The 24,242-nt window shown below is 35.1% G+C and overlaps 3 protein-coding genes across 7 annotated transcripts; all 3 read left to right on the forward strand.

Annotated features, from left to right (window-relative positions):
• Nucleotides 1-582: 582 nt before the first annotated feature.
• Nucleotides 583-9,687, forward strand: LOC110731840 (probable LRR receptor-like serine/threonine-protein kinase At1g06840). 4 transcript variants are annotated; one of them, XM_021911735.1, is made up of 20 exons: nt 583-1,144; nt 1,236-1,386; nt 1,473-1,544; nt 1,639-1,710; nt 1,890-2,033; nt 2,138-2,209; nt 2,327-2,398; nt 3,070-3,144; nt 3,824-3,892; nt 4,003-4,071; nt 4,163-4,234; nt 4,395-4,481; nt 4,604-4,672; nt 5,166-5,668; nt 5,854-6,009; nt 6,130-6,413; nt 7,218-7,269; nt 7,758-8,008; nt 8,733-8,867; nt 9,082-9,687. In XM_021911735.1, exons 1-20 carry the CDS (start codon nt 1,045-1,047, stop codon nt 9,427-9,429), a joined length of 2,853 nt encoding a protein of 950 aa, XP_021767427.1. In that variant the 5' UTR covers nt 583-1,044; the 3' UTR covers nt 9,430-9,687. The 4 variants fall into 4 exon arrangements, with proteins under 4 accessions (XP_021767427.1, XP_021767435.1, XP_021767444.1 ...); XM_021911743.1 differs by lacking the exon at nt 1,639-1,710; XM_021911752.1 differs by lacking the exons at nt 583-1,144; nt 1,236-1,386; nt 1,639-1,710 and having other exon boundaries at nt 1,916-2,033.
• Nucleotides 9,688-11,128: 1,441 nt separating this feature from the next.
• LOC110731864 (putative zinc transporter At3g08650) lies at nt 11,129-16,644 on the forward strand. The gene is made up of 6 exons (XM_021911769.1): nt 11,129-11,462; nt 11,832-12,481; nt 14,052-14,336; nt 15,037-15,165; nt 15,254-15,351; nt 15,529-16,644. Exons 2-6 carry the CDS (start codon nt 12,017-12,019, stop codon nt 16,337-16,339), a joined length of 1,788 nt encoding a protein of 595 aa, XP_021767461.1. The 5' UTR covers nt 11,129-11,462; nt 11,832-12,016; the 3' UTR covers nt 16,340-16,644.
• A 1,028-nt stretch (nt 16,645-17,672) lies between these two features.
• Nucleotides 17,673-23,302, forward strand: LOC110731871 (dehydrogenase/reductase SDR family member on chromosome X-like). Of its 2 annotated transcripts, none has more exons than XM_021911791.1 (10): nt 17,673-17,971; nt 18,259-18,460; nt 18,538-18,604; nt 18,809-18,837; nt 18,938-19,146; nt 19,509-19,627; nt 20,192-20,287; nt 20,376-20,448; nt 21,108-21,266; nt 22,752-23,302. In XM_021911791.1, exons 2-10 carry the CDS (start codon nt 18,272-18,274, stop codon nt 22,873-22,875), a joined length of 1,065 nt encoding a protein of 354 aa, XP_021767483.1. In that variant the 5' UTR covers nt 17,673-17,971; nt 18,259-18,271; the 3' UTR covers nt 22,876-23,302. The 2 variants fall into 2 exon arrangements, with proteins under 2 accessions (XP_021767483.1, XP_021767475.1); XM_021911783.1 differs by having other exon boundaries at nt 17,677-17,971; nt 21,108-21,261; nt 22,752-23,300.
• Nucleotides 23,303-24,242: the final 940 nt, after the last annotated feature.

Consider the following 24,242-nt stretch of genomic DNA (forward strand, 5'->3'; position numbering starts at 1 on the left):
AATATTTTTTTTTACTATAATTTATAATGAATTTATTAAATATAAATAAATTGTAAATATGATATTTTTTTCCATTATATAAAATCCTTAATGTGAAATGGTAATTTTTTAATTATTTAAATCCTAAATCATTATTCATTGTTTTACCTTATTTTTTATTTTGATAGAATCACCAACCTCGTCCACAACCAACCTACTACATCAATGGATAAATTGAACCGTGAAATGTTAGCCAAACTGAAAATTGATATAAATTAAATTTTTACATTTAAAAATAAATCAATATATTTATCAATAAATGAAAAATTGTTGCGTTATAAAATCAAATCTATGCATTGGAATTTTTTCATTATTTCCAAAAATAACCAAAGTCATCCATATATTAAGTATACAACATCTAATCGTATGCCATTACATAAACAAATAATTGTTAAGTATCCGAAATAAATACAATGTAACTAATAATTACAAATATAATTTTGTAATTCAAAAATAAAATACAAATCTTTCTTATTGGTCGAAATAAATGTATTTCTTACGTGGCGCTCCGAATGCTCTAAAAAAAATGTCAACTTTATTTAGATTATAGTTTGTGAGTGTATTATTTTTATACTATTACTTGTTTGGGAAAGCAAACGATGCTTCTGGGATTTCATTTTTTTATTTTTATTTTCTCGATCACCACCTAATCCCATCAACCCATCATCTCTCTCTTCATTTTTTGATTCAAATATTAATTGGTCGTATGTATGTATGTATGTATGTATGTATGTATGTAAGTATAGTTTACTAGTTGTATAATATATTCATGAGATACAGTAGATAGTTCAAAGGTTACTAGTATTCATGAGATACAGCAGATAGTTCAACGTTAGAAATTTGATAATAAATTGAATGCGTCAGCTTCAGATATTGATTGGGACAGGGACAGCCAAGGATGACTCTTCCTTGCATTGCTTTTCTGTCTGTGTTTGTCTAAAACTTAATCTGTAGCTGTAAAAGAAAATTCAGATATTATCTGATTCAGAGCCCTTTTCTTGTGGAATGTTATTGCTCGGAATGAGACTTGCGATTGAAATCTTCGTCATATTTTGTATCCTCAATCCAATTTATGTCTCAGCACAATCTACTCATCCTCATGAAGGTACCTTTTTTCTTTCTATCTTTATTCTGTTTTTAAAATCAGAGTGATGTATTAACATTTAACAGTTGCTTCTGTAATGTAACCCATGCAGTCGCGGCCTTAAAGTCGATCAAAAGCAAACTGATTGATCCAATGAAACACCTTGTTAACTGGAAAAAGGGAGATCCCTGTACTTCTCACTGGAATGGTGTTTTGTGCTTCCGTAAACTTCAGACAGATGGATTTTTCCATGTCCGAGAGATGTATGTAATTTATTTGATTTTCCTTGTATCTTTCTTTCTTATAATAACTCCTTTCTGTGCTAAGACTGGCATAATAATGCTTGCAGTCAACTACTCAACATGAATCTCTCAGGAACTTTGGCACCTGAAGTTGGCAACTTCACTCATATGCTGATACTGTGAGTCTGCTAATAATTTTATTCAACAATTATATATTGACTATTTCTATGTTGATCTCTTACTTATACGGTCTTTTGTTTTCAATCAATTAAGAGATCTCATGTGGAATAAATTAACTGGCACCATTCCTAAGGAGATAGGAAATCTCTCATCTTTGACGCATTTGTAAGTTCTAAACCTTCATTATAGTTTCTCATAAAGCTTGCATAAAAGCCAACTTACTTTGTTAAGGGGTGACTTTTATGTACTTCGGGGTCACTAAAATTGTTGTATACAAGACTCTGTTAACTGTTAAATACCAAGTATTTTCCATAATAATGTAATGTATTATTTCTGTGATTCAGGCTTTTGAATGGAAACCAATTTTCAGGTTCTGTTCCAGATGAACTTGGCTTTTTGGTAAATCTGGACAGACTCCAACTAGATGAAAATAATTTATCTGGCGCAGTGCCGAAGTCCTTGGCCAACATGGTCAATGCTAAACACTTGTGAGTTGACCTTTCAGCTTTATTTATGCTTGACGCTAATTTGAATTTTCCTTTATGGCTATATTGTTAACTATCAAATCTTCTAATCACATTTGTATTTGCAGCCATTTGAACAATAACTCATTCAGCGGCCACCTTCCTCCTGAGTTTTCCCAATTACCAAAAATTGCTCACTTGTGAGAAGATATCAGTAATGCTTGTAGAATCAAAGGTTTTACTATTTTTTTGATATCTATATATTACTATGTTAAAAGATCACAAATCATTAAAGGTATGCATTGTCCTTTTTGCAGGTTGTTGGATAACAATAACTTGTCTGGAAACCTCCCTCCTGAGTACTCAGCTTTAGCACATCTGGAGATACTGTATGTTATCCCTGCACTAAGCCACTTATACTGTTTATAGTTGCTTTTTTTTTTTTTTTTTTTTTTTCTTGTGCTGTCTTTGTAACTAGTTTTGGTTATTTGGGACAGTATCCTTGAACTTCTGATACATAGAATTGAAATTTCATGTGCATGTTTAATAATAGACAAGGACATCAATGGTTTCCATCTAATGATCAAATGTCTAATGTGTAAGGCTATGAACCTTGAGCCACTGTATCCTCAAGATCTGTCATCTCAATTGAATGGCTAAATGGAATAAATTTCCTGATATTGTGCTCTCATGAAGTTCTTATCACCAAGTTTTTTTTGGAGTACTTTGACTCTACCCTGAGTTCTGCTGACCGTGCTTTCCCTTTTCAGCTTTGTGATAACCTATTCTAGAATGTCATTTAACTTCTGACACTTGACAAATATCCATGACTATTTTAACTTATTATTTTTGAATTTGATCCCATGAAGATTTGTGCATCTCTTTTAAGTTCATGCAACCATGATTAAGCTGCTGTTATAATTTATGTTATTATCAGAAGGCTGTTTAAGCGATCAATGAAGTCTTAGGAATTGTTGATGACCTCACTTTCTCTGCTTTTTTGTGAACAAATGTGACCTGTATGATTACTAAAGTCTGTTTTTCCAATTACCATTTGCAGCCAACTCGACAATAATCATTTTGATGGTGCTGAGATTCCAGAATCGTATCAAAATCTGTCCAGATTGGTAAAGTTGTAAGTGCTTTTCAGCTTTGACACACACAGTATGATGTTTTCTCGTCAACAATGCTTAAGTTGAAATATGTGTTCTCTCTTTATGTTGTGCTGGTTGTTGTGAGAAAATCAGCAAAAAGTTCAGCAACCCTCACTAGATGAAAATGATTGATATTTCTATTGACTTTATTCTGCAGCTGTGTGGAAGGTTTTAGTGGATTGTTATTAGCTAATGCCTTAAATCTACGCCACAGCAATCTAGGGTCAAAATGTGCAACTTTATTTTCTTCCCTTCCCTGTCTGCTGTAGATATATTTCCAGGTCCAGGTCCAGGTCCAGGTCTTGATGAGTTAATGAAAGCCTACTGCTTTCATTGTTTCATTCCTTTTTTCTTCTGTGAAGTCTAAGTGAAGCTTACAAAGTCTTCAATAATCCTACACATAAAATCCTGCATGGGGCTCCATCCTATGGCAAAGAGTGGAGTATCCCACAAGACTTACATGTTAGTAATTTTTTATTCCGCTTAACAAAGATAAATTGTGTTTTCTATAATTCTTAGCACATTAATGAAATTTCACCTATATTTGGCTTTCTTCTTACACTTTAAAAGTGCTTAAAATCAAAGAAGAGATGAACCAACCATCTGCATTTTACTTTGAGAGCTTGACTCTAGAAATTTGTTCTGTTTATTAATCAACAGAAGTCTGAGAAACTGTAGCTTGGGTGGAGCAGTTCCTGATCTTAGCCGGATGCCATATCTTAGTTTTATGTAAGTTCCAGCTTGGTTCTTCTGCTTTGCTTATTCTTTCAACACGCAATGTGGTCTTTTACATGTACAATTATTGACCTTTTTTTCTTAACTTGTTATCTGAATTTTAGAGATTTGGGTTGGAACAAATTAACGGGACCAATTCCTTCAAACAAGCTATCAGACAATGTCACTACAATGTATGTAGATAATCATTTTAATGTATTATTAGAACACTACTCAGTTATTTCTCAGGAACACACATTAATTACTTTCTTGTTCTATCTACAGTAATTTATCGCATAACAACCTGAATGGATCAATTCCAGAAAGTTTCTCCCTTCTTCCAGATCTCCAGATGTTGTGAGTTTTTAATTTACTTCCATGGTCTACTGTCTGAATGAGGAAATACTATCTGATGACTTATATATTTCTGATATAAAGTGTACTCTGCCTTTTAGAAATATTTTATTATAAATCAGGTACAGTGCTTTATACCTGAAAGTATAATTTATTTTCACAGGTGGCTTTTAAACAATTCTATCAATGGCTCCATCCCTGCTGGCATTTGGCACAACAAGTCCTTCAATGCTACTGCTAGACTGTCTGTGTAAGACCTCTACTATAGATTTGAAATGCATTACATAAGCCTGAATCCCACCTTCACATGTATTTTCTGTCTATATAGATGAATGATACTCATAAAAATCTCTTATATCTTTTGAAATGCAGTGATCTTCGATACAATTTGCTCTCCAACATTTCTGGGGATCTGAATCCTCCACAGAATGTGACTTTAAGGTGTGTGCATTTTGTCTTGATGAACTGCAATTGTTATGGTCTGTAGATTAGTAAGAATATATAATGGCCTATGTGGAGCCATTTTCTGTTTTGCAAATTGCTTGAACATGTATTTGTGTTCTGATTCTCAGTTCAGCTTATGTCCTATAAGGCTATAAGAGAATAGCTAGGCTGTGTTTGATTTACTTTGAATCTTTTATGCGAGTTTTTTATGACTGCATCCGCACTACCAACTACCAAGTATGTGTTTTTCTTCATACACTTTCATTACCTCTAATTACCACCCTGGATGTGTGGATATCAGTGTTGATTAAAATCATGAAGCAAGATACTAGTCTGGTAGTGAAGATACATTACCAATTCTGTCAAACACTCAAACCATCTCATCAATTCTGAACTAAATATAATTTTGACTAGTCTTTTCTTGCCTTCTCTGCCCCAATTAAATACATGGAAACATTCAGTTTTAATTATCATATGAGTTCCTCTGCAGGCTTCGGGGAAATCCTGTGTGCAATCGTGCAAACATACAGAACATACACCTTTTCTGTGATTCTGACAATGGTGGAAAAGGAGCATATGATGGCCGAACAACTCCGACAGCTTGTTATAACACATGCCCTGTTGAACAATATTTTGAACCTGTGCCAGAAGCTCCAGAGTGCTTTTGTGCAGCTCCTATCAGGATAGGATACAGATTAAAGAGTCCAAGTTTTACTTATTTCCCTCCTTACAAATTTGCTTTTGAGTCTTACATCACCCAAAACTTGAAAATGCACCACTATCAGCTTTTAATTGATTCATATGCATGGGAAGAGGGGCCTCGTCTGCGGATGTATTTGAAACTCTTCCCGGTTCTTGGCAATAACCACACTTTCAATGAAAATGAGATTCACTATATTAGACATATCTATACAACATGGAATTTTTCCGGAAGTGATATATTTGGGCCATATGAGCTTCTGAACTTCACACTTTTGGGTCCTTACAGCTATGGTATGTACCCAAACTTTAATAGTCGGAGGAATTAATTTAGATTTCAATTTATTTGTTATTTTAATATTCTCATTCACATCTTCAACCTGGATTGAATAGTTTTTCTTTGACAACAGAAGGCTGTGAATTATAGGATGACTTTTTCTGTCTCTAAGTTTGACATTTTTTTGGATATTTTCTTGTAGTGAATCTTGAGACTGGTAAGAATGGCATTAGTAAGAGTATTTTGGCTGCCATTATGGTAGGGGTGATTACTTCTGTTACAATTGCATCCGTCCTTGTCACAATTCTCATTATGAAAAGGAAAAACAGAAGCCGACAATTATCTAGAAAAAACATGTGTAAGTTCACTGTAACTTTCCTCAAAACATAAAAAAAAGGTCATTGAAAATTCCACTAGTAATCAATGTGAATGCTCCTCTTTGGAAAATTCTGTTCTAACAGTAACTGATATAATGCAGCCTCAAAGATTTCCATGAGAATTGATGGTGTCAAAGAGTTTACCTACCGAGAGTTGTCACACGCCACCAATAATTTTAATAGCTCAGCTCAAGTCGGTCGAGGAGGATATGGAAAGGTTTATAGAGGCATTTTAGCCAATGGTGCAGTTGTGGCTGTTAAGCGAGCAGAAGAAGGATCACTACAGGGAAAACATGAATTTCTTACAGAAATACAATTTTTATCAAGGTTACATCACCGCAATTTGGTTTCATTGGTTGGATACTGTAGTGAAGATGGTGAACAAGTACGTTTTTTTTTCCTTTCATTAACCTTTATTTCCCTCACTTCTATTTGTTCAAAAAGTACTGAGGGATATTGGGATTCTGAATACACTCCAGATAAACCATTTGTTTCATTGGATGGATGTAAAAGTTACTCTCCCCTAGATTGCTATTTCTTATGGATGTGTTTTATTTCTTGGAGGCAAAATATTGTTTAGTTCAATGGAGAAGTTAAACTTCCAATGGATAATTTCACTAATTTAAGGGGGGCCAGGTGAGAAACTTCCTCCGTTTTCAGGAAAACAGAATTTCTTAGGAATTCAAACAATTTCCATTTTCAGGTAGCTACTTTACAGGAAGTTCACTCTGTATTATACCTGTCAAGTGTCAACCAAACTACTAGTGATTCTTATCAAGTACAATTCCTAACTCACCCTCAATGCCTTTTGTGCTGGCTTCCTTATTTCTGCAGTTTCACTCTCCCTCGAGTAACTCTGCCAATGAACCGTTTTGAGCTATTCCTGCAACACTGTTGTAGAACTTGAACTAGATCAGTTAGCCCAATCAGTGAATTACTGTGCCTGAAACTGTCTGATCTTACTTTCTAATCAGCTTAAATCTTCAATCAGTCCTATATCTGTAACTGACCAACATTGGTAAACTGCTGTAGACAAAAGTTGTTTGTTTGGAAAAAAAAAATTATGAAATTGATTATTCACTAAATGCATCACCATTATTAAGTCAACCATTTTTTTTGTGTATGCCTCTTGGAAAAGAATCTCTATACGGCTATACTTCCTAAACTATATTTTTGATTAAACATGCAGGTGCTTGTCTATGAGTATATGCCTAATGGCACTTTAAGGGACTGGATCTCAGGTAAGAATATGACGCTTGAGCTTCTAGAAACTTTAGTCTGCTGTGCCCATAGTAAGACAATCTGCAGAAATTGTGCTGTCTCTAATTTCATCTGTCAGTTTATATAATGCATAATTTTTGCAAAATAATTTGTAGATCTTATGTTTGATGTTCATGATAGAGTATAAAACATATTTTTGAGTCTCAACCATTAGCTTAACCTTTTGGTTGAGATGGCCCTTTAACATGTTATCGGAACCAAAGGTCACGGGTTCGAATCTCATCCACCCCCCACTTTCAAGTGGAATATTAAACGCTAGGTGTGAGGAGGACCCATACTGCATCCACACTTCTAGCCCAACTAGCCCAATGGGCTCTCGTGTGAGGGGGCGTGATAGAGTATAAAACAGATTCCTGAGTCTCAACCATTAGCTTAGTTCATAGATAACTCTGCTTTCATGTGTTGTAATTCTAAGTTGAATGTCCATAATCTGCATCTATTTGGACAGGTAAAAGTGAGAGGACCCTCAACTTTGTCATGAGGTTGCGGATTGCATTAGGAGTAGCTAGGGGCGTTCTTTACTTGCATACAGAAGCAAACCCACCAATATTTCACAGGGATATTAAAGCCAGCAACATACTTCTGGACGCCAATCTTACTACCAAAGTTGCTGATTTTGGACTATCACATCTGGCTCCTGTAATGGATGATGAAGGCAGTGTACCTCGTCATATATCCACTATCGTAAAGGGAACACCTGTAAGTGAATTTCAGTTAATATAGTTATCACTTTTTGTGTGGCATGTTTGAAGAAGTTATTGTCATCTAGTATGCATGTGGGACTTTTGTAGCCTACTCAGCTCTTATAAATATGATATTGCTGGGGATGTAGTTGAATTTGTCGCTCTTAAACAGAGGGGAATGGAAACTTGGTTGATCTTAGCATTGCATTGCTTGTTGCTTTACTTAGCTATATCATACTATGTTAGACCCTCGCCTAGGACCTTCGAATAATCTCTCTTTTTCAGAATTAAGGTGATTTGCAACAAAAATTTACAGTACTAATTTATCAGAAAGGTGTGCCAGATACCATAGTCAACTTTCAAAACTGTTCTTACTGGTTTCTAATTGTTGTTTGTTCTCTATTTATGTTTTTGGAATTGGGGGAACTAAATGTAAACCAACATTCTCTGGAATCTGGATACAAGACAACTTAAGAATTAGAAACAAAAACACTTTGTCTTTGAACTAGAAGTCATGCTCATTGAATTGATGAGATTGCCCTATATGTATGCAAATTGCTGGACTTCAGCGTGAAATTGGCAGCTGCTGCATGGTAAAAATAAATAATTAGTAAATAAAAACGTAGGAGTCGGTAAGATAATAACGGGGGGATGGGGGAAAGTAGTGTAAAACAGAACTCTGTTAATCAATTTTGTTGCTGCTAATATATTCTGAAAATTTCTTATTATTGCATATGCAGGGATACCTAGACCCAGAATACTTCTTGACCCATCAACTGACTGATAAAAGCGATGTGTACAGCCTGGGAGTTGTATTTCTGGAGCTTCTCACAGGAGTACCACCAATATCACATGGAAAAAATCTTGTCCGTGAGGTAATTTCACCCTTGTATTTATGATGCATGTTATTCCTCTAATGGGCTCATTCATTTGTTTTTGCATGTTTATGCTTTATATTATTCTTCCTGCAAATTTGAATGTTTAGTGTACTACTCCATAGTAATAAGTTATTGAATTTATCACAATATACAATATGATCAACTTTATACAAAGAAAGTGTAAGGTTCTAATAATATTTATTGGACATAGGTTAATGCAGCACAGAAGTCAGGGTCTTTGTTTGGCATTGTTGACAGCAAAATGGGAGACTATCCTTCTGAATGTGTAGAAAGATTTATAGCGTTGGCTTTGAGGTGTTCTCAAGATAAGCCAGAGATGAGACCTTCCATGTTGGATGTGGTGAGAGAGCTCGAAAATTTCCTCCAATTGGTTCCTGAAAGTATGATCATGTCCGATACCTCATCTTTGCAATTGCGTAGCTCTTCTTCCACCACAACCACGTCCTTGACCAATGTCTCCAAATTTGCAAGAACGTCTTCTGATGTATCAGGCAGTGATCTTACTACCACGGTTCTGCCCACCATTACACCACGCTAGTTTTGTGGACTTGTGTACTAACATGGATTTATTGGCTCTGTCTCTTCTATTCCTTTTTTTGTTGGTCTTTCAGAAGTTGATTCATTTAGAATAGATGGTGCCATTTTTGTACCCAGTAATTAGGAATGATGTATAGAAGAAGAAAAATAAAATAAAGGTTAGAGAAAGTAGAACATAATGAATATTCATGGTCTTTTGTGGGGTTCCAATTGAACCATTTCTCCTAATTTATACTTGTACTTAATATGTTTGATTTGATACCTGCCTACAATCTCCAAAAAAATTTCTCAAGTGAAAAAGTACCTAAAGTCAACAACCATGTAATGGTATTACAGTGTACTACATTCATAATTCTACTTCTAAAACTGTCATACGGTTTTGTTCATGTCATCTATAGCCTAGAATTTGATGGCTAAATATTAGTTGCATTACGTAAATGCAACCCAAATTTATAGGGTGACAAGATCCTTCAAACTTCAAAAATTAAGCATATGCTTTTGTTTGTATACATGGTAGGTTTTAGTTGACCAATAATCACGTAAGCTTATGACTAGTAAAAATAAATATTAGAAGGAAAACACACACACACACACAAATGACAATGCTACATGCTACTCTGTAGTACGAGTACTGAGTTTGTAGGCTAGTGAGGAAGACTTGGCACAATTGATTGATTTGTATTGAACTCAATTGACTTGAACAGGTGGTGAAGCGATCAAATCTACCATGCCCTTACTTCTTGTCCGATTCTTCACTTAAGGGGCATTTGGTTTTTCTTTTTTTTGTTTTTTGTTTTTTTCTTTTCTTTTCTTTTTTCTTTTTTTTTTAGCAGTAGGGGGAGTGGGGGGCATTTGGTTTATCTCATATAAAAATATATACTTCTTATTAAGTAGGGATTTGCATTTGGTGTTTGGTTTGCATTGGATTTGGTCCAATCCGATTTCAATTAAAATTCGGTTTTGAAAAGTTGAATCCAATTTGATCCGAACTTTTCCTAAATAAAATTTGAATTAGTCCAAATTAGATTTTGATAGTTTGATCCAATCCGAAATCATAACTAAAATAATGTATTATTTATTTCGGGTCAAACATCCAAAATTTTCTAATAATTCAATTAAAAAATAATGCACAAATTGGCCTACATGGGGGTGTTAAAATACTTTAGCTAGGTTAGCTCATTGTATTTTCTACGTTATTCAATTCAAGTAGCTTATAAAAAAATTTTAAAGTTCTAGAAATTGATTGGTATGTTCGGTTTATTTGGATCCAAACCCGTTCCATCCAACTGATGTGATCTCAAAAATCCAACTATTAAAAAATTTCAATCTTATCTAATTCGAATTACTAATTAGGTTTGGAATGGATTGGATTTCAATTTTTAGAAATCAAGTTTTTGCGATTTTATATTATCATCTCATATAAAGTTTTTAGGATTGTACATTAAAAAATGAAAAATAAATTATTTTAAACATTGATATTTGATCTACCCCAAAAAAAATATTGATATTTAATATTCAATAAAAAGAAATAATTAAATAAAAATCTGATTGCATATGTAAATTGCATGTATTTATGAATTTATTGTGATACTATCAAGGTTTTTTTTTTTTTTTTTTTAAGAAGTGATACTATATTACTATCAAGTTAATAAGGCGTAAAAAAGAAAAGAACCGAAACTGGTCACCATATAAATTAGAAAGAGTCCATCTCCCAATTTCTGTCTTTTTCCCCAGACATCAGTTGCTGGTTTTCTGGGTCTTTCAAAACCAACGTGCTTATTTCTTTCCTTCTTTGTCCTTTATTTTCTTCCTTTTTCTTTTCTTTTCTTTTTTGAATTAAATAAGGAACTTCAGCCTGTAATAAAATCATTATTAATATTAATATTAAACTCTTTATGGAGGAGTTAACATCATTGTGAATTTGCAAGGGGTTTATTCCTTTGAATGTACGCTTAAACTGATATTTCATTGACAAAGCCCGCTTCTTCATCCATTCCCCTCTTTCTGGGTCTCCAAGCTTTTCTCTTTGTTCAGGTGATTTTCATCTTTCTTATTTATTTATACTTATTATTATTGTAATTCTTATTTGTGTTTAATTGCATTTTTTTTATGTTATTTTGTTGGGGGTATTTAATTTTAAGATCTTCTTTTTCATATTTTAAATTGTTGCTGGGTTTTGCAGATTCTTGTTATTCAGTCTTTCTGACCTGGGGATTCTGGGTTGATCGCAGTTGATTTAGTATCAATTCATAATATTAGGGTTCTAAAGATGATTGCTTTTAATTCAAGGCTCTAACTTTAATCAGCTGCATTATTTTTGTAATTTCAATTTGTACTTTAATCGGTTGATTTAGTAACAATTTGTTATAAAATGTGATTCTGATGGGTCCCTTTTGTTGTTAGGTTTTTCAATTCATATGTCCACTATGATTGATCTTCAAGATGAGGAAACTTTAGTCAGCTCTCTTTAGTTTGTTGTTCATTATGGATGCCCAAAAACTCATCATCTTGATTCAGCACTTACTCCGCCTCATACCGGCATGAACTTGTGAATTTCGACCTTTATCTTTTCGAGGACTTGTGCCAGGATGAAGTCAATGTTTAAGCAGGTCCTCTTACTGTATTTAATTTTTGCGGTTCTCGGTGTTTGTGTCAAGGCAGAGTCTAGTAAGGTTGATAGTCAGAGGATTAGAGTTGCGCCATTAAAGGAATTAAGAAATGATGTTACAGAAGGCACCGGTGCTAAAGATGTTTTTAGTTCAGAGACCACTTCTACCTATCCTAATGATGGGAAAGGTGCAAGTAGCAGAGTTTCTGTCACAACCGTTGCATTGTTTACGCTAGCAATGGCCGCTGCCAGTGGTTTTGGGGCTATTCCGTTCTTTTTTGTGGAGCTTGATCCCCGTTGGGAGGGTTTATGCAGTGGAATGGCTGCTGGGGTTATGCTAGCTGCAAGCTTTGACCTTATACAGGAAGGCCAGGAGTATGGTCATGGAAGTTGGGTTGTCATTGGGATATTGTCTGGTGGAATTTTTATTTCCCTCTGTAAGAAGGTGAGGCCTTTCATTTCTCCGGATAAAGTTATTTAGCCACTGGTTATTGTTATTTCAATGTTGTCATTTCCTTCATAACTTGTACTCTTCGTCCTCCTGACTAGCTTGTATCTGCATGAATAACATAGCTGCTTTCACTACATGAGAAGGGGGGTTGGGGGGGACTGGTTTAAATTTTGGTTCTCTCGATCAACATGGTTTTCTGAGAAACAGGGGAGGATAGCAGTGATGTTTAGTTATCACCAATTATCTCTTTTCAACTATTAATCTACTGTATAAGAGATGTATATTGTTGGGATGAAGAAATTTATTTGTTCATTTATAAGAATGATAAATTGGAGTAGGATGTAGAGAGGCCTTGAATGTTGCCTGGATGATCCTGATAGAGGGAATTGATATGGGGCTGTGATATTGTCACAATTTAGTGTTTTTTTTTTTTTTTTTTTTTTTGAACGGTTGTCACAATTTAGTTTATTACTGTCTCTTCCATCCCATGTAAAATGAAACCCAATGCTTATTTAATTGACATGAAAAATCATGGGAATGAGAACTTAGAAAGTGGAAGATTATGGCATAGTTTGATTGGCATAAACACGGGAGGTCACACTCCCTATGATGTTTCACTTCCCACGAAACGGAGTTAAGTTGCTTACCTAGGCTTTCTTAGGTTAGTTTTCCTGTGTTCAACCAAACAAAATTTCCCACATCTTAGAAAAGTATAGACATGGAAAAAACCTCATCCTGGAAATTTTTTGGGATTCCCTGCAATATCTAAACATACTATGTACCATGATATTTCCACTTTATCTATCCCATACAAGTTTATAATTTGGCCTACTGTCCCTTGTTTTTTCTTATGGAAGTAGTAAGATAACTCATAATGGATCCAATTTGAAATCAACTTACTGATGAGCGATTCTGGTATCTTGGAAGGCATATACCTAGAAATACATGCGTAATTAAGAAAGATAATAGTGACCACTGAACTCTAGAGATTGCCTAACAGAACTACAGAAGTGAGTGAGTTTGACATTGAACCTCTTGATTTCTATTATCATGATGAAGTTGGATCAGAAAATGGTATATACATTCTTGAGGGTGTGAACAGGCAGAAAGAGGCTTGAGTTGTTGATTGTTATGGTATTTAGAGCAAAACTAAAGTTAGCAAAGCAAAGTCACTTGCATATCAACATGTGCCATGCCTTCTAGGCTACTAGTGTTAGTTTCAACTGAGGACTCAAGACATTTTAGGCTATTGTTTTTACAATTAGTAAAGGATTGCATTTGTAACAACTATTCAAAAAAATAAAAAATAAAAAAAATAATGTTCATTTGTAAATGTGCATGCTTATGACTGCTCTCTACCTTTTTGGAGTCCAGGATAGGAGCTTGGGTTTTTATTATAACATAGAGAATTCAACGTTAAATCATAGTGAAACTAGATGGTCTTACTCATTATACTTTCTATCGCCTAGAATTTTGTGAAGTTCGCTTTAGGATTCGGATGCAATATTTGGATTTATTAACGTGTTTGATGTATTGTCCTAATTGCTATCAGTCTTTCATACAGGTGCTTGATCAGTATGGTGAGGTGAGCATGCTGGATATAAAAGGTGCTGATGCAGCAAAAGTTGTTCTTGTGATCGGAATTATGACTCTACATGCTTTTGGGGAGGGTGCTGGTGTTGGCGTCTCGTTTGCTGGTTCTAGAGGGTTATCTCAGGGTCTTTTAGTGACTTTAGCTATTGCTGTTCACAATATACCTGAAGGATTGGCTGTAAGTATGATGCTTGCCTCAAGGGGGGTCTCTCCTCAAAATGCGATGTTATGGAGCGTGCTTACATCCTTGCCCCAGGTACATTAAGCTTTATCTGTAATTGTTCTTTAGTAAAAAAGAATTAGGATTTGTTGAGAATATGACAGATATTGTTTGTTTGTTACATCCAAACCAGTTTAGGTCTCTTGTTTCCTTTTTTCCCCTTCCCCCTTTTGCAATCCCTAAAAATTCTTTTTAAGGAGGTAAGGTATCGATACCTGTCAGTGGAGCTGTAGAATCCTTGTCACAGGTATTGAAAATGACTGAGAGTGATTAATTCCTCATGGATCATATAGAGCACAAAGTTGAGTAAATGACTTAGGTATTGAAAAGAATAGGTCTAGGGATTATATAGGAGCTATCCAGCAAAGTTAGAAAGAAGATTTGACAGGTCTATGATGTTGCCTTGGATCGAGAATCAAGCACAAAGGATTGAGTGAAATGTTGCCTCATTGGGAAAGTAGGTTTATACAACTTACTGCCCCTCAGATTTTGCATTTTTTCATTTATCAAGATTGGTCTATGATTTAAATGGAGTTGGTTGTGCTTTAAACTTCTCCCAATGCAACCCATTTTCTTAAACCTATTGGATCACTTAAGATCTTTGTTGCCTGTTGGTTGTGGTTTTGGTTAACCTATTCAGGTTGCTTAGAGGATAAGAATTTAGGTGACGCAAAGTGTTTTCTTGTAGGGATGACAACTGCAAATTTATTTATTTTTACACCTGTCTGATTTGCAGCCCATTGTGGCGGTGCCAGCATTTATGTGTGCTGATGCATTTAACAAATTCTTACCTTTCTGCACGGGCTTTGCTGCTGGATGTATGATCTGGATGGTTATTGCAGAAGTTCTTCCAGATGCATTTAAGGTGCCTTTTTGTTTTCTTTACTTGGATTCCTAGTTTTCTTGATATATTATAGGGACTTGACTGTTTACTTGTCTTCTAATGTTTACAGGAAGCCTCCTCATCTCAAGTAGCATCAGCAGCTACACTCTCTGTGGCATTTATGGAAGCACTGGGCTATGTCTTTCAAAATTTCAGTAATAGTTACAAGTGAGCACTTTCAGCCACTTTATATCTGTTCACAAGTTTTTGAAGCTTTTGCTGTATCTTTCATGTCTGCCCTAAGGAGAATATTGTGAAGTTGTTTAGTAATTTTTTACCAAGCATATACGTTGGACTTTGCACACTAGGATTCTTAAGTTGGTTGTATTTTGTCTGTTCTTGCAGATCAGAAGATGTTTCTGGGTTTGTCATCTCATTACTTTTTGGTCTGGGGCCACTACTTGGTGGTATTGTCCTTGTTGCATTTGCTGTTGCTTTTCATCTCCAACATGCACTGTTGACTGGTATAGCTTGTGGGATTGCCTTTATCCTGGGAGCCTGGCGACCGTTGCAGCTACTTTTATATTCAAAAATGGGGCTTCTTCCGCTTATATTGCTGCTAGCCTTGGGAGCTGTTGCTGTACATGTATTAACATCCAGCATCTTGAACGCGGTTAAAAAAAAGAGAAACTCTGCAACCTTGTTTGCTGTTGGTGGCTGTTCATTGAGTGCTCTGACAATTCAGTCATTTTTATCATGCACAGCAATTGCGTTCCATGCTTTAGCAGAAGGCCTAGCGCTGGGAGTCGCAGCACCAAAAGCTTACGGGCTTGGCCAGTATATAGTGCTGCCCGTGTCTTTACATGGGCTAATCCGTGGGGCTGCAGCGGCAAGCTGCATATATGGGGCTACGGATAGTTGGCATGGGTCTATTGCAGCAGCTACACTGATTGGGGTGGTGGGCCCAGTGTCGGCAATTGGAGCAATAATAACGGGAATAGACTATAAGGGGCTGGATCACTTGATGGTGATAGCATGTGGGGGTTTACTCCCAATTTTCGGAAGCATAGTCGCCAGAGCTGTGAAGTTGGATCGACAAAAGTGTAGTTTTGGTATGATAATTGGATTAGGTTTTGCTAGTGTATGTCTTATGTTCACTAAATTGGTCTGCTTGAACACACCCTATTGCAATTCTGCGCCAGAAGCTGTTAGATGAAGTCGATCATATATAGGGTGGTGCTTATTGCTGCAGATAGATATTGAAAGATTTGTTGATATACCATGGTGAACATGAAGGAAGACTTGTGCTAAATCGATTACTGAACAGAAAGGTAGTGTCACTAGTTTGGATGTGGGGAGAAATACTCCATCGGCTGTACATCTGAGTCATACAGTTCAATTATTCAATGATATTGCTTCACTGTACAGCATAATTTACGCACTTCTTTTTGCTGGAAGATACGCTTGTAGAAATCCTTATTTGCTACCTCACCTTATGATTCAGTCTAGTACTGAGTTTTACGACTGCCATCCCAAAACATGTAGCCAAATTTGACCTTATAATATCAGTCAAAAATATCCCTTTTCAATCTACAAATTCAACTATCTAACAACTGTTACTTGCTCAATTAACTGTGTTTTCAAACAGTTACACTTCAAATGCATCAGTCAAGTTAGTTACTAGAGTAGGTTTTGATTAAATCACTCTGGTTTTGTCACTTGATACTAATTTGGTGCTTAAAGATGCTTTCACTCACTTTGGTGTTATTCAAAACCTTTTGTTATGCCAAAATACATGCTCTTCTAATACAGAGTACAAAATTCCACTTTAGTAACAATAAATACATTTTCTTAGTGATATTTTTTTTTAGTTTAGCAATGCGTAACAAAACCATGTGTCAATTGGTGCTATTAATGTTTGATTTATGCTCAATATATCAATTCCCTTGATTAAACCTGGTAGACTTATTGCTAACAAATTTGGGTTTTAAGAGTAATATATTGTCGAGTGACTAAGTGAGTGAGTGTAATTCCACTACAGCTACAAAACTTTTTTTTTTTTTTTAAAAAAAAAAATAAAGGACAAGCCAGGCATTTTAATAAAGTAAATCAAAGTTGTAAAAGCGTTAATTCTATGGACACATCAAACCATCACAAACATACTACTTTGTAATTCTTAAACGAAAAAACTAAGAAATAAATGGCATGGTTGATCTAAGAGGGTCAGTGAGTTTCCCCCCTTCATTGAAGCCGAGCTTTTCTTTCTTGAGTTGCTTGTGAGCTTTCTTTCTCCATTAATGGTGAATCAAGAAAATTCCATTAACAGAGTTACTTTAAGGTATATTCTAGGTGGATATGACTTTTTAATGTATATGCACGAATGTCAATGCAAGTTATTTATGAAATTGTCATTTGATATACGAGTACAAGAATTAAGAATTGCTTATCAAGGTTAAAAAATGTATTTTATTTCCTTTTTCTTTATATTTGGTAGACACTAAATGAGCGATTTTCATGAATAATGTTATATCATAAAAAAGAAATAGTTTTTAAAACAACGTGCAAGGAATTACTTATAGGCTTATAGCATTATTTACTGTTAATAAAAATAATTAAAAATAAAAATAAAAAAAATAGTTTGGTTAGTGTAGTATGTAGTATGTACGGAGTAGAACCTAACAACTGAAAAAGTCAGTGGCCTTGTTAATCGCCCTTTTTTCTTTTCGTTTTTTCCTGTATCACACTACTGACTTACAAATTTTATAGAAACGAAAAGCTCTTATTTTTAACGCTTGGGAGTCTCTGAATGCTCAACCCAATTGCAGAGAGGAAGCTAATTCGGTCTAAGGTTCGAATCTTTACTATGGAGATACTCTTTTTGTTCCTTTATAATCACTAGCCCTATTGATTAATTACTCTTTGGATTGAATTTAGACCTTAATTTTGATCATAAAATTAGCTAATTTCAATTTGAAAGATGTCAAATTTTTGGCTGAATTTTTTTACCTTTGATTAGGATCACTTGATTATATTAATGAATGAATGAATAGGAATAATGGGTTTCATTTGTATTAATGTAATTGGTCAGGTATTATCTTTGATAAGTATTTATTCAGCTTGATTAATTTTGCGCAGTGTGTGTGAAAGAATGAGAATGGGGATGAAGGGGATATACAGAGTTATAAAATTCATATGCTCCATTGAATTTATGAGAATGAGTTTGCTGTGGCCTCTTTATCTTGTATTCTCTCACTTGCGCCTCTTCAGTGGGCGTCACTACTCCACCACTTTCCCAAGACAACTTGTTTCTAACAGACCCGTCTGCATTGTCACTGGTGTAATCTTTCTTCTCCTTTTCTCTCTTTTTTCCTTTCTTTTTACTTTCCTTCCATCAAGTTATGCCTGTTTTTGCAGGCTACATCAGGCCTTGGAGCTGCTGCCACCGAAGCTCTATCGAAACAAGGCTTTTTTGTTATCTTGGGTATTCCTTCTGTCTGTCTTTTCTTGTTTCTGTTTTCTCATTCTAATGTTAAGTTTCCCCTTGAATACATGGAATCCCGCTTTACGTAGTGTTTCATAAGCATCATTGTTCCTGGATGACAGGATTTCTTACTTAGTTGGTTTTCATAAGAGCTAGATCACAGTGTAGTGTATATTTGATGCATGATTTCCTCCATATGTGCAGTTGGAAGATCAGGTCATCTCTTGTCAAAGGTTAGTTTATTAAAAATGTAGGTTGATTGTGTATTTTGACGATTTTGTGCTTAAACCCACTTCTTTCATCTTTCAACAAACTTATATTCTGTGTGGACAGACTATGGCTGAGATCCGTAAACAGAATGAAGATGCTCAGCTTGAAGCGTTTGAGGTCGACTTGTCATCCTTTTCATCCATTATGAAGCTAAAGAACTCCTTGACGCAGTGGCTGTTGGATATGAATCTGCATCCTTCAATCCAATTGTTGATAAACAATGCTGGGATATTAGCAACATCATACAGACCCACTGATGATGGTTTTGATGAGTAATCATGTCATTTCTTTGCCACCTTTTTGTTATCCTAAGTCAACTCCATGCTTTTCTCTCCTAATAACTAATTCATAATTTCTACTACTGAAATTAATGAGGAAGGCATGTAATTCATCCATTAGTTTGTTAGAGGCACATGCTAGTTTAGGGAAAGAATTGCCCAAGTTCAATTGAAAACTATGATAAGCTCTAATAAGTTCAAACTAGTTAAGTCCAGAGAATATCAGGTGAAGAGAATACACTCTGAGTTGTTAAACTTCCGTTTCCTGCTTCATTTCCTCCAGACATTCTAGAAATTGCTTAATCAGTTGGACAATGCATGAATACTGATACTTATCTGTTTGTAAACTTTCTTAGGATGATGATGACAAACTATTTAGGGGCGTTCTGTCTCACAAAAGTCTTACTACCGTTACTCATGAACAGTCCTGTTCCATCACGTATAGTCAGTGTATCATCTTTTACACATCGAACGGGTAATCATATTACTCTGATCATAGTCATTTGAATGTTTCCTTCTCTGATGAGTGAGGCTCGTTAGCAGTTTTGTTTTTTCTCATATCTGTGAATGTTTTTAAAAAGGGTTCAATTATCATCAAATCCTTCTTTTGAATTGCCTTTCGGGCTGAATTACTAGAAATTTATGATCATGTTTGTATGTATCTGGCTCCATGGGATAAAAAACCTTCACTTGATTGGACCTTCTATATACTCTTTAACAGATTGGTGTGTAATCATGTAAGCATGTTCATATTTTCATAGTAAAAAAAATATGATGTAGGAGTTCGGCTTGTCTTACATTTATTTTAATAGTTTTTCAGAACAATTTATTGTTGCTCTTTGAAGGAAAAGTGGTATTGGCTTGCTACGCTAGCTTAGGACTTTTATATGGCTTTTTTGTGTAGAATTTTCATGCTAGGCAAAACAAAAACTATTTACTGATCCACCTACAGCTCTAAGGCTTGTTTACTTTAGATTTCGATAGTTACTGGATGAGTATCAAGTGTAAACTTTTTGGTATTAATCATTTGTTGTTACAGTGAATGATGTGCAGGTTGATGAGGAGCTTGTTTATGGCAAATCCTTTTCAAATTTCAAGCAATATCCATTTGCTCAGATATATGGGTGCTCCAAATGTAAGTCAACTTTTGCTCAATGTCATTTGGTTGGTAAACATTTATATTCGACAGTTTAAAGTTCAACGTATTGGGCATTTATTGGCAGTGTGTATATTGCTTTTCTCATATGAGCTTCATCGACAATTTTCCAAGGACAAAGTTTCTCAACTATCTATCAAGTAAGATTATTATATCTAGTCGAAGAAGCATAGATATCTTTGTGCTCTGTTCGTTACATTTTAAATGGTACTTGATTTTCTTTTCTTTGTTGTGAAAATATGGTTCCGAAGGTCTTGCAAAAATCTAAAACTGAGTTGTAGAATCTAAAACTGAGTTGAGATGAGTCATAGGATGTAGGAGGATGAATGACTATGAATAGCCTTTCCCTTATTTATGCATTGCAGCGGAGCAGGAACATTGATATACGTGAATTAGGAAGACTTTTTAAAGTAAATGTAGCTTAGCTTCCCATTCACAGGAACTGAACTTTGTATTTGCTTTTTTTTTTTTTTATATATATATCTATATATGTTCCATTAGTTTATTGATTGTTATGAGCATTTGGGCACACCCTTATTTGATCATTAAAGTTTGATCCTTTGCCATTTTCTTATGACTTCTTGGAACACACTTTCAGTTCCTCTTTCTTTACATATGTACATGAGTGTATGGGTATCAGGATTTAAAATGGATATATTTCTCATTCTGTGAGTTTTTAAGCTGCTATAACTTACTGTTATACATGTGTAGCTTTTCTGATGATTGACAAATGCGTAGCTGTCCATAATGCCGATCACCACTCTCTGTCATGTCTACTTTTTTTTTCATTCTTTTGTAGTGTTGCGGATCCTGGAGCAGTGAAAACCAACATCATGCGGGAAATACCACAATGTCTTTCTCAATTAGCATTTGCAGTCCTGAGACTTCTGGGAATATTGCACTTTCCAGAGAAAGGGATCAGCTCAATTCTTGATGCAGCCCTTGCTCCACCTGTAAGGTTATTAAACTTTGTACCACATCCTTGTGGAACTTAGTCTTTCTATTGGTATAAATATATCATTGATAAAGGAGAAATATGTCTGAGGACCCAGGGGCCTGTGAAAAGGTGTTTTTTAGGCACAATTGACCGGGTATCCTCGTCAACTATCCATTAGGGTATGCCAATCAAACCTTGACATATGGTTGAAGAGAAACCCCTGAAAGTTCCCATAAATAATTGAGAAACCCCTGATAGTTCCAATGAAGTAAGTGACTGAAGAAACACTTATAGTTTGATCCCACATAAACATAGTTTTGTCGCCCTGTTCTCTTTTCTACCGCTTGTTTCAAGCAATGATACCCACCAAAATGTCAAAGCGCATTTCTGTAAGAACCTTGGGATCCTTTACCATTACATACCAACATTTTGCAGCAATGCTTCAATATGGTATCTAGACAAGTTCAACTTCTTGACTCACCTCAAAAGTCTGTGCCATGTAAAATATGCTACTTCACAACACAAACAAATATGAGTATATCCTTAACCCATTCACTCTCCTAACACAGTATATGCATAAGACAGTGTGCCCCGTTGGTCTATTGAAAAAATTGAGGATACGATTTGGAACCTTTTTTTTTTTTTTGGGTTTAGTTGGAAAAAAGTGAGGTCAAAGTACAAAATTTTTCTCTGTTTGCAATTTATCATCAAGGTTTCATTATCTTTGGAGAGTGGAACATAGTCTTTTGTCTAAAAATTGGGATTATGTATCAGATATTAGGTCTTTCCAAGTATTTTGTTGAAAGAATTACACAGGGTCATCAACACAAAGATCCCTGCTCCATTTATAGTGTTATTTAATGATAATTAAAGCGTTTCTGGTGAATTTTCGGGCAAAGACTGAGAGCCATAAATATTTGCAGCATGACTTTCATATTATGGCACAACCACCATTAATCCTGAGTTATATCTTGATCAGATCTCCATTCCTTTGTATAATATATCCCTAAATTATTTGGAGCACCCAATTATAGGTAGCTACCTTAGTCCCTCCTGTCTAATTTCACAGGACTGTAATCCTAAATCCTTGCCTTTGTTGATACCAAATCCACTCTCTAAATGCTCAATTTGACTTGCTACAACCTCGATTTTTTTTAACTCGTCTCTATGATTCCTACTTAGTATTAATTCCTGCTTCAGTGTCATTAATCCATCAGCTGTTGTAAGAATTGTTTGTACTGCTTTTATACAAGCTTCAGTTAAACACCAATGTTGCTAGTGATCTGCCTGCTTGAACGCCTTCATAAGGGGGGTCGGCTACATGAACCAACACGAGGACTTCCCAGGAGGTCACCCATCCTAGTACTACTCAATCATTGTGGCTCATGGCCTCATGTCGTGTGATGTGACAAAGTTTTACATTGGCTGTCACTGGCCTACCGTAACCCTCCTCCTTACTAGTGATCTAATTTCTGTTAATCTAATGCCGTGGTAATATTGTCACAGGAAACTTCTGGAATGTATTTCTTTGGTGGCAAAGGCAGGACAATCAATTCCTCCCCCTTGTCCTACAACAAAATGTTTGCAAAGAGATTATGGGGAACGTCATGTGATATTTTTCAAGAGCTGAAGCGTATTCATGAGAAATCCTCGATATCTGTTTGTGACTAGGTGATAATTTAAGACAAGATTTCCTTTGACTTGAAAATTTTCAGCAGAATTGAGTGAATGGACTTGTATAATCATAATCTGAGAAATCTACGTGTTTTATACGATGTATTTGAAGAACTCTTGGATTGAGAAGTTCTTACTCAACCACCACAACAGCCATAGGTTTGGACCAGAGCGCACTTTGTAACAAATTTGTTATAGTTGTCTTTATGTTTTGTGTGATAGGGTTGGCTTTTCCCTTGGTTCTCTCTTTGTAGTACGAATAATAGTTTTTAGCTTGTTGAGGACTAAATGATTAATCTGTTAATTTTATGAGATTTTTTTTTATCTTGTGGATTATATATTATAGTTCATACCTCGATCAATTTCTTCATCCTCTTAAATCCTTTCTTAGAAATTTTTAATCTTGATACATGGGATAGGCCAAAGTTCAAGTAATCTTCTATTCGGATAATTCTTCGTTTCAGAAATGGTTGTTAACAAATCCTAAATTGATGAAGGGTTAAAACTCCTTCAGCATGGAGAAAAATCTAGGCGTGCATTTTGTTGAAGTCGAACGCTATACTTCTGCGACTTCACAAAATCAAGGCGTGCATGGATGCTAAAAACTCTTGCCATGGAGATTTTACCTGAGACACCTTAGAACATTTTCTTTGAATTTGATTAATGCAAATTCACGCAGTACAATATCACCAAAATTTACACCTTTAATTTTGCTCAAGATACAAGGAACGAAGAATAAACATGACTATACAAGATACTAAACACTATTTATTACTTTGTATATCATTATAATAATATAATGTACAAAGTTAATAATGTCCACAGACGAGGTACTCGTAGTAATGAAGAAAATTAATGTTGCATGAATTATAATTATTGCTATTAGCATTCCTTTTAATTTATAACTTTGTAAACAAGCAATAAACATGCATCATAGTATATCTTTTCTTTTTATACACCTAAGTATTTTGTATTCTGGAAATTAATCTTGAAGACTTAAAAAAGAAAACACATAATAACATAATTATAGCAACTCATGAAGAAGAACAATCTGAAATGAGTACATATTTTCATACTTGTGTTGTAAGATTTAGGGAGATGAATAAAAATAATAAAATGGGACCGACCTTTGTTATTGATTGTTTGATGAAACCTACATACTTATACGCTGATTATTAATCGATTACTTTTAATTTTGTTTCACAAGCCAAGTCAAAATCATGGTGTTGACTAATTAATTTAGCTTTGGCGTTTTCCATTCAACCCTACCATCCACGTTACTAGACTCCATTCTTTTTGGCATCCAAGCTAACATGACAAACA

Source organism: Chenopodium quinoa, unplaced genomic scaffold, assembly GCF_001683475.1.
Source record: "Chenopodium quinoa cultivar QQ74 unplaced genomic scaffold, ASM168347v1, whole genome shotgun sequence".
Classification (NCBI taxonomy): domain Eukaryota; kingdom Viridiplantae; phylum Streptophyta; class Magnoliopsida; order Caryophyllales; family Amaranthaceae; genus Chenopodium; species Chenopodium quinoa.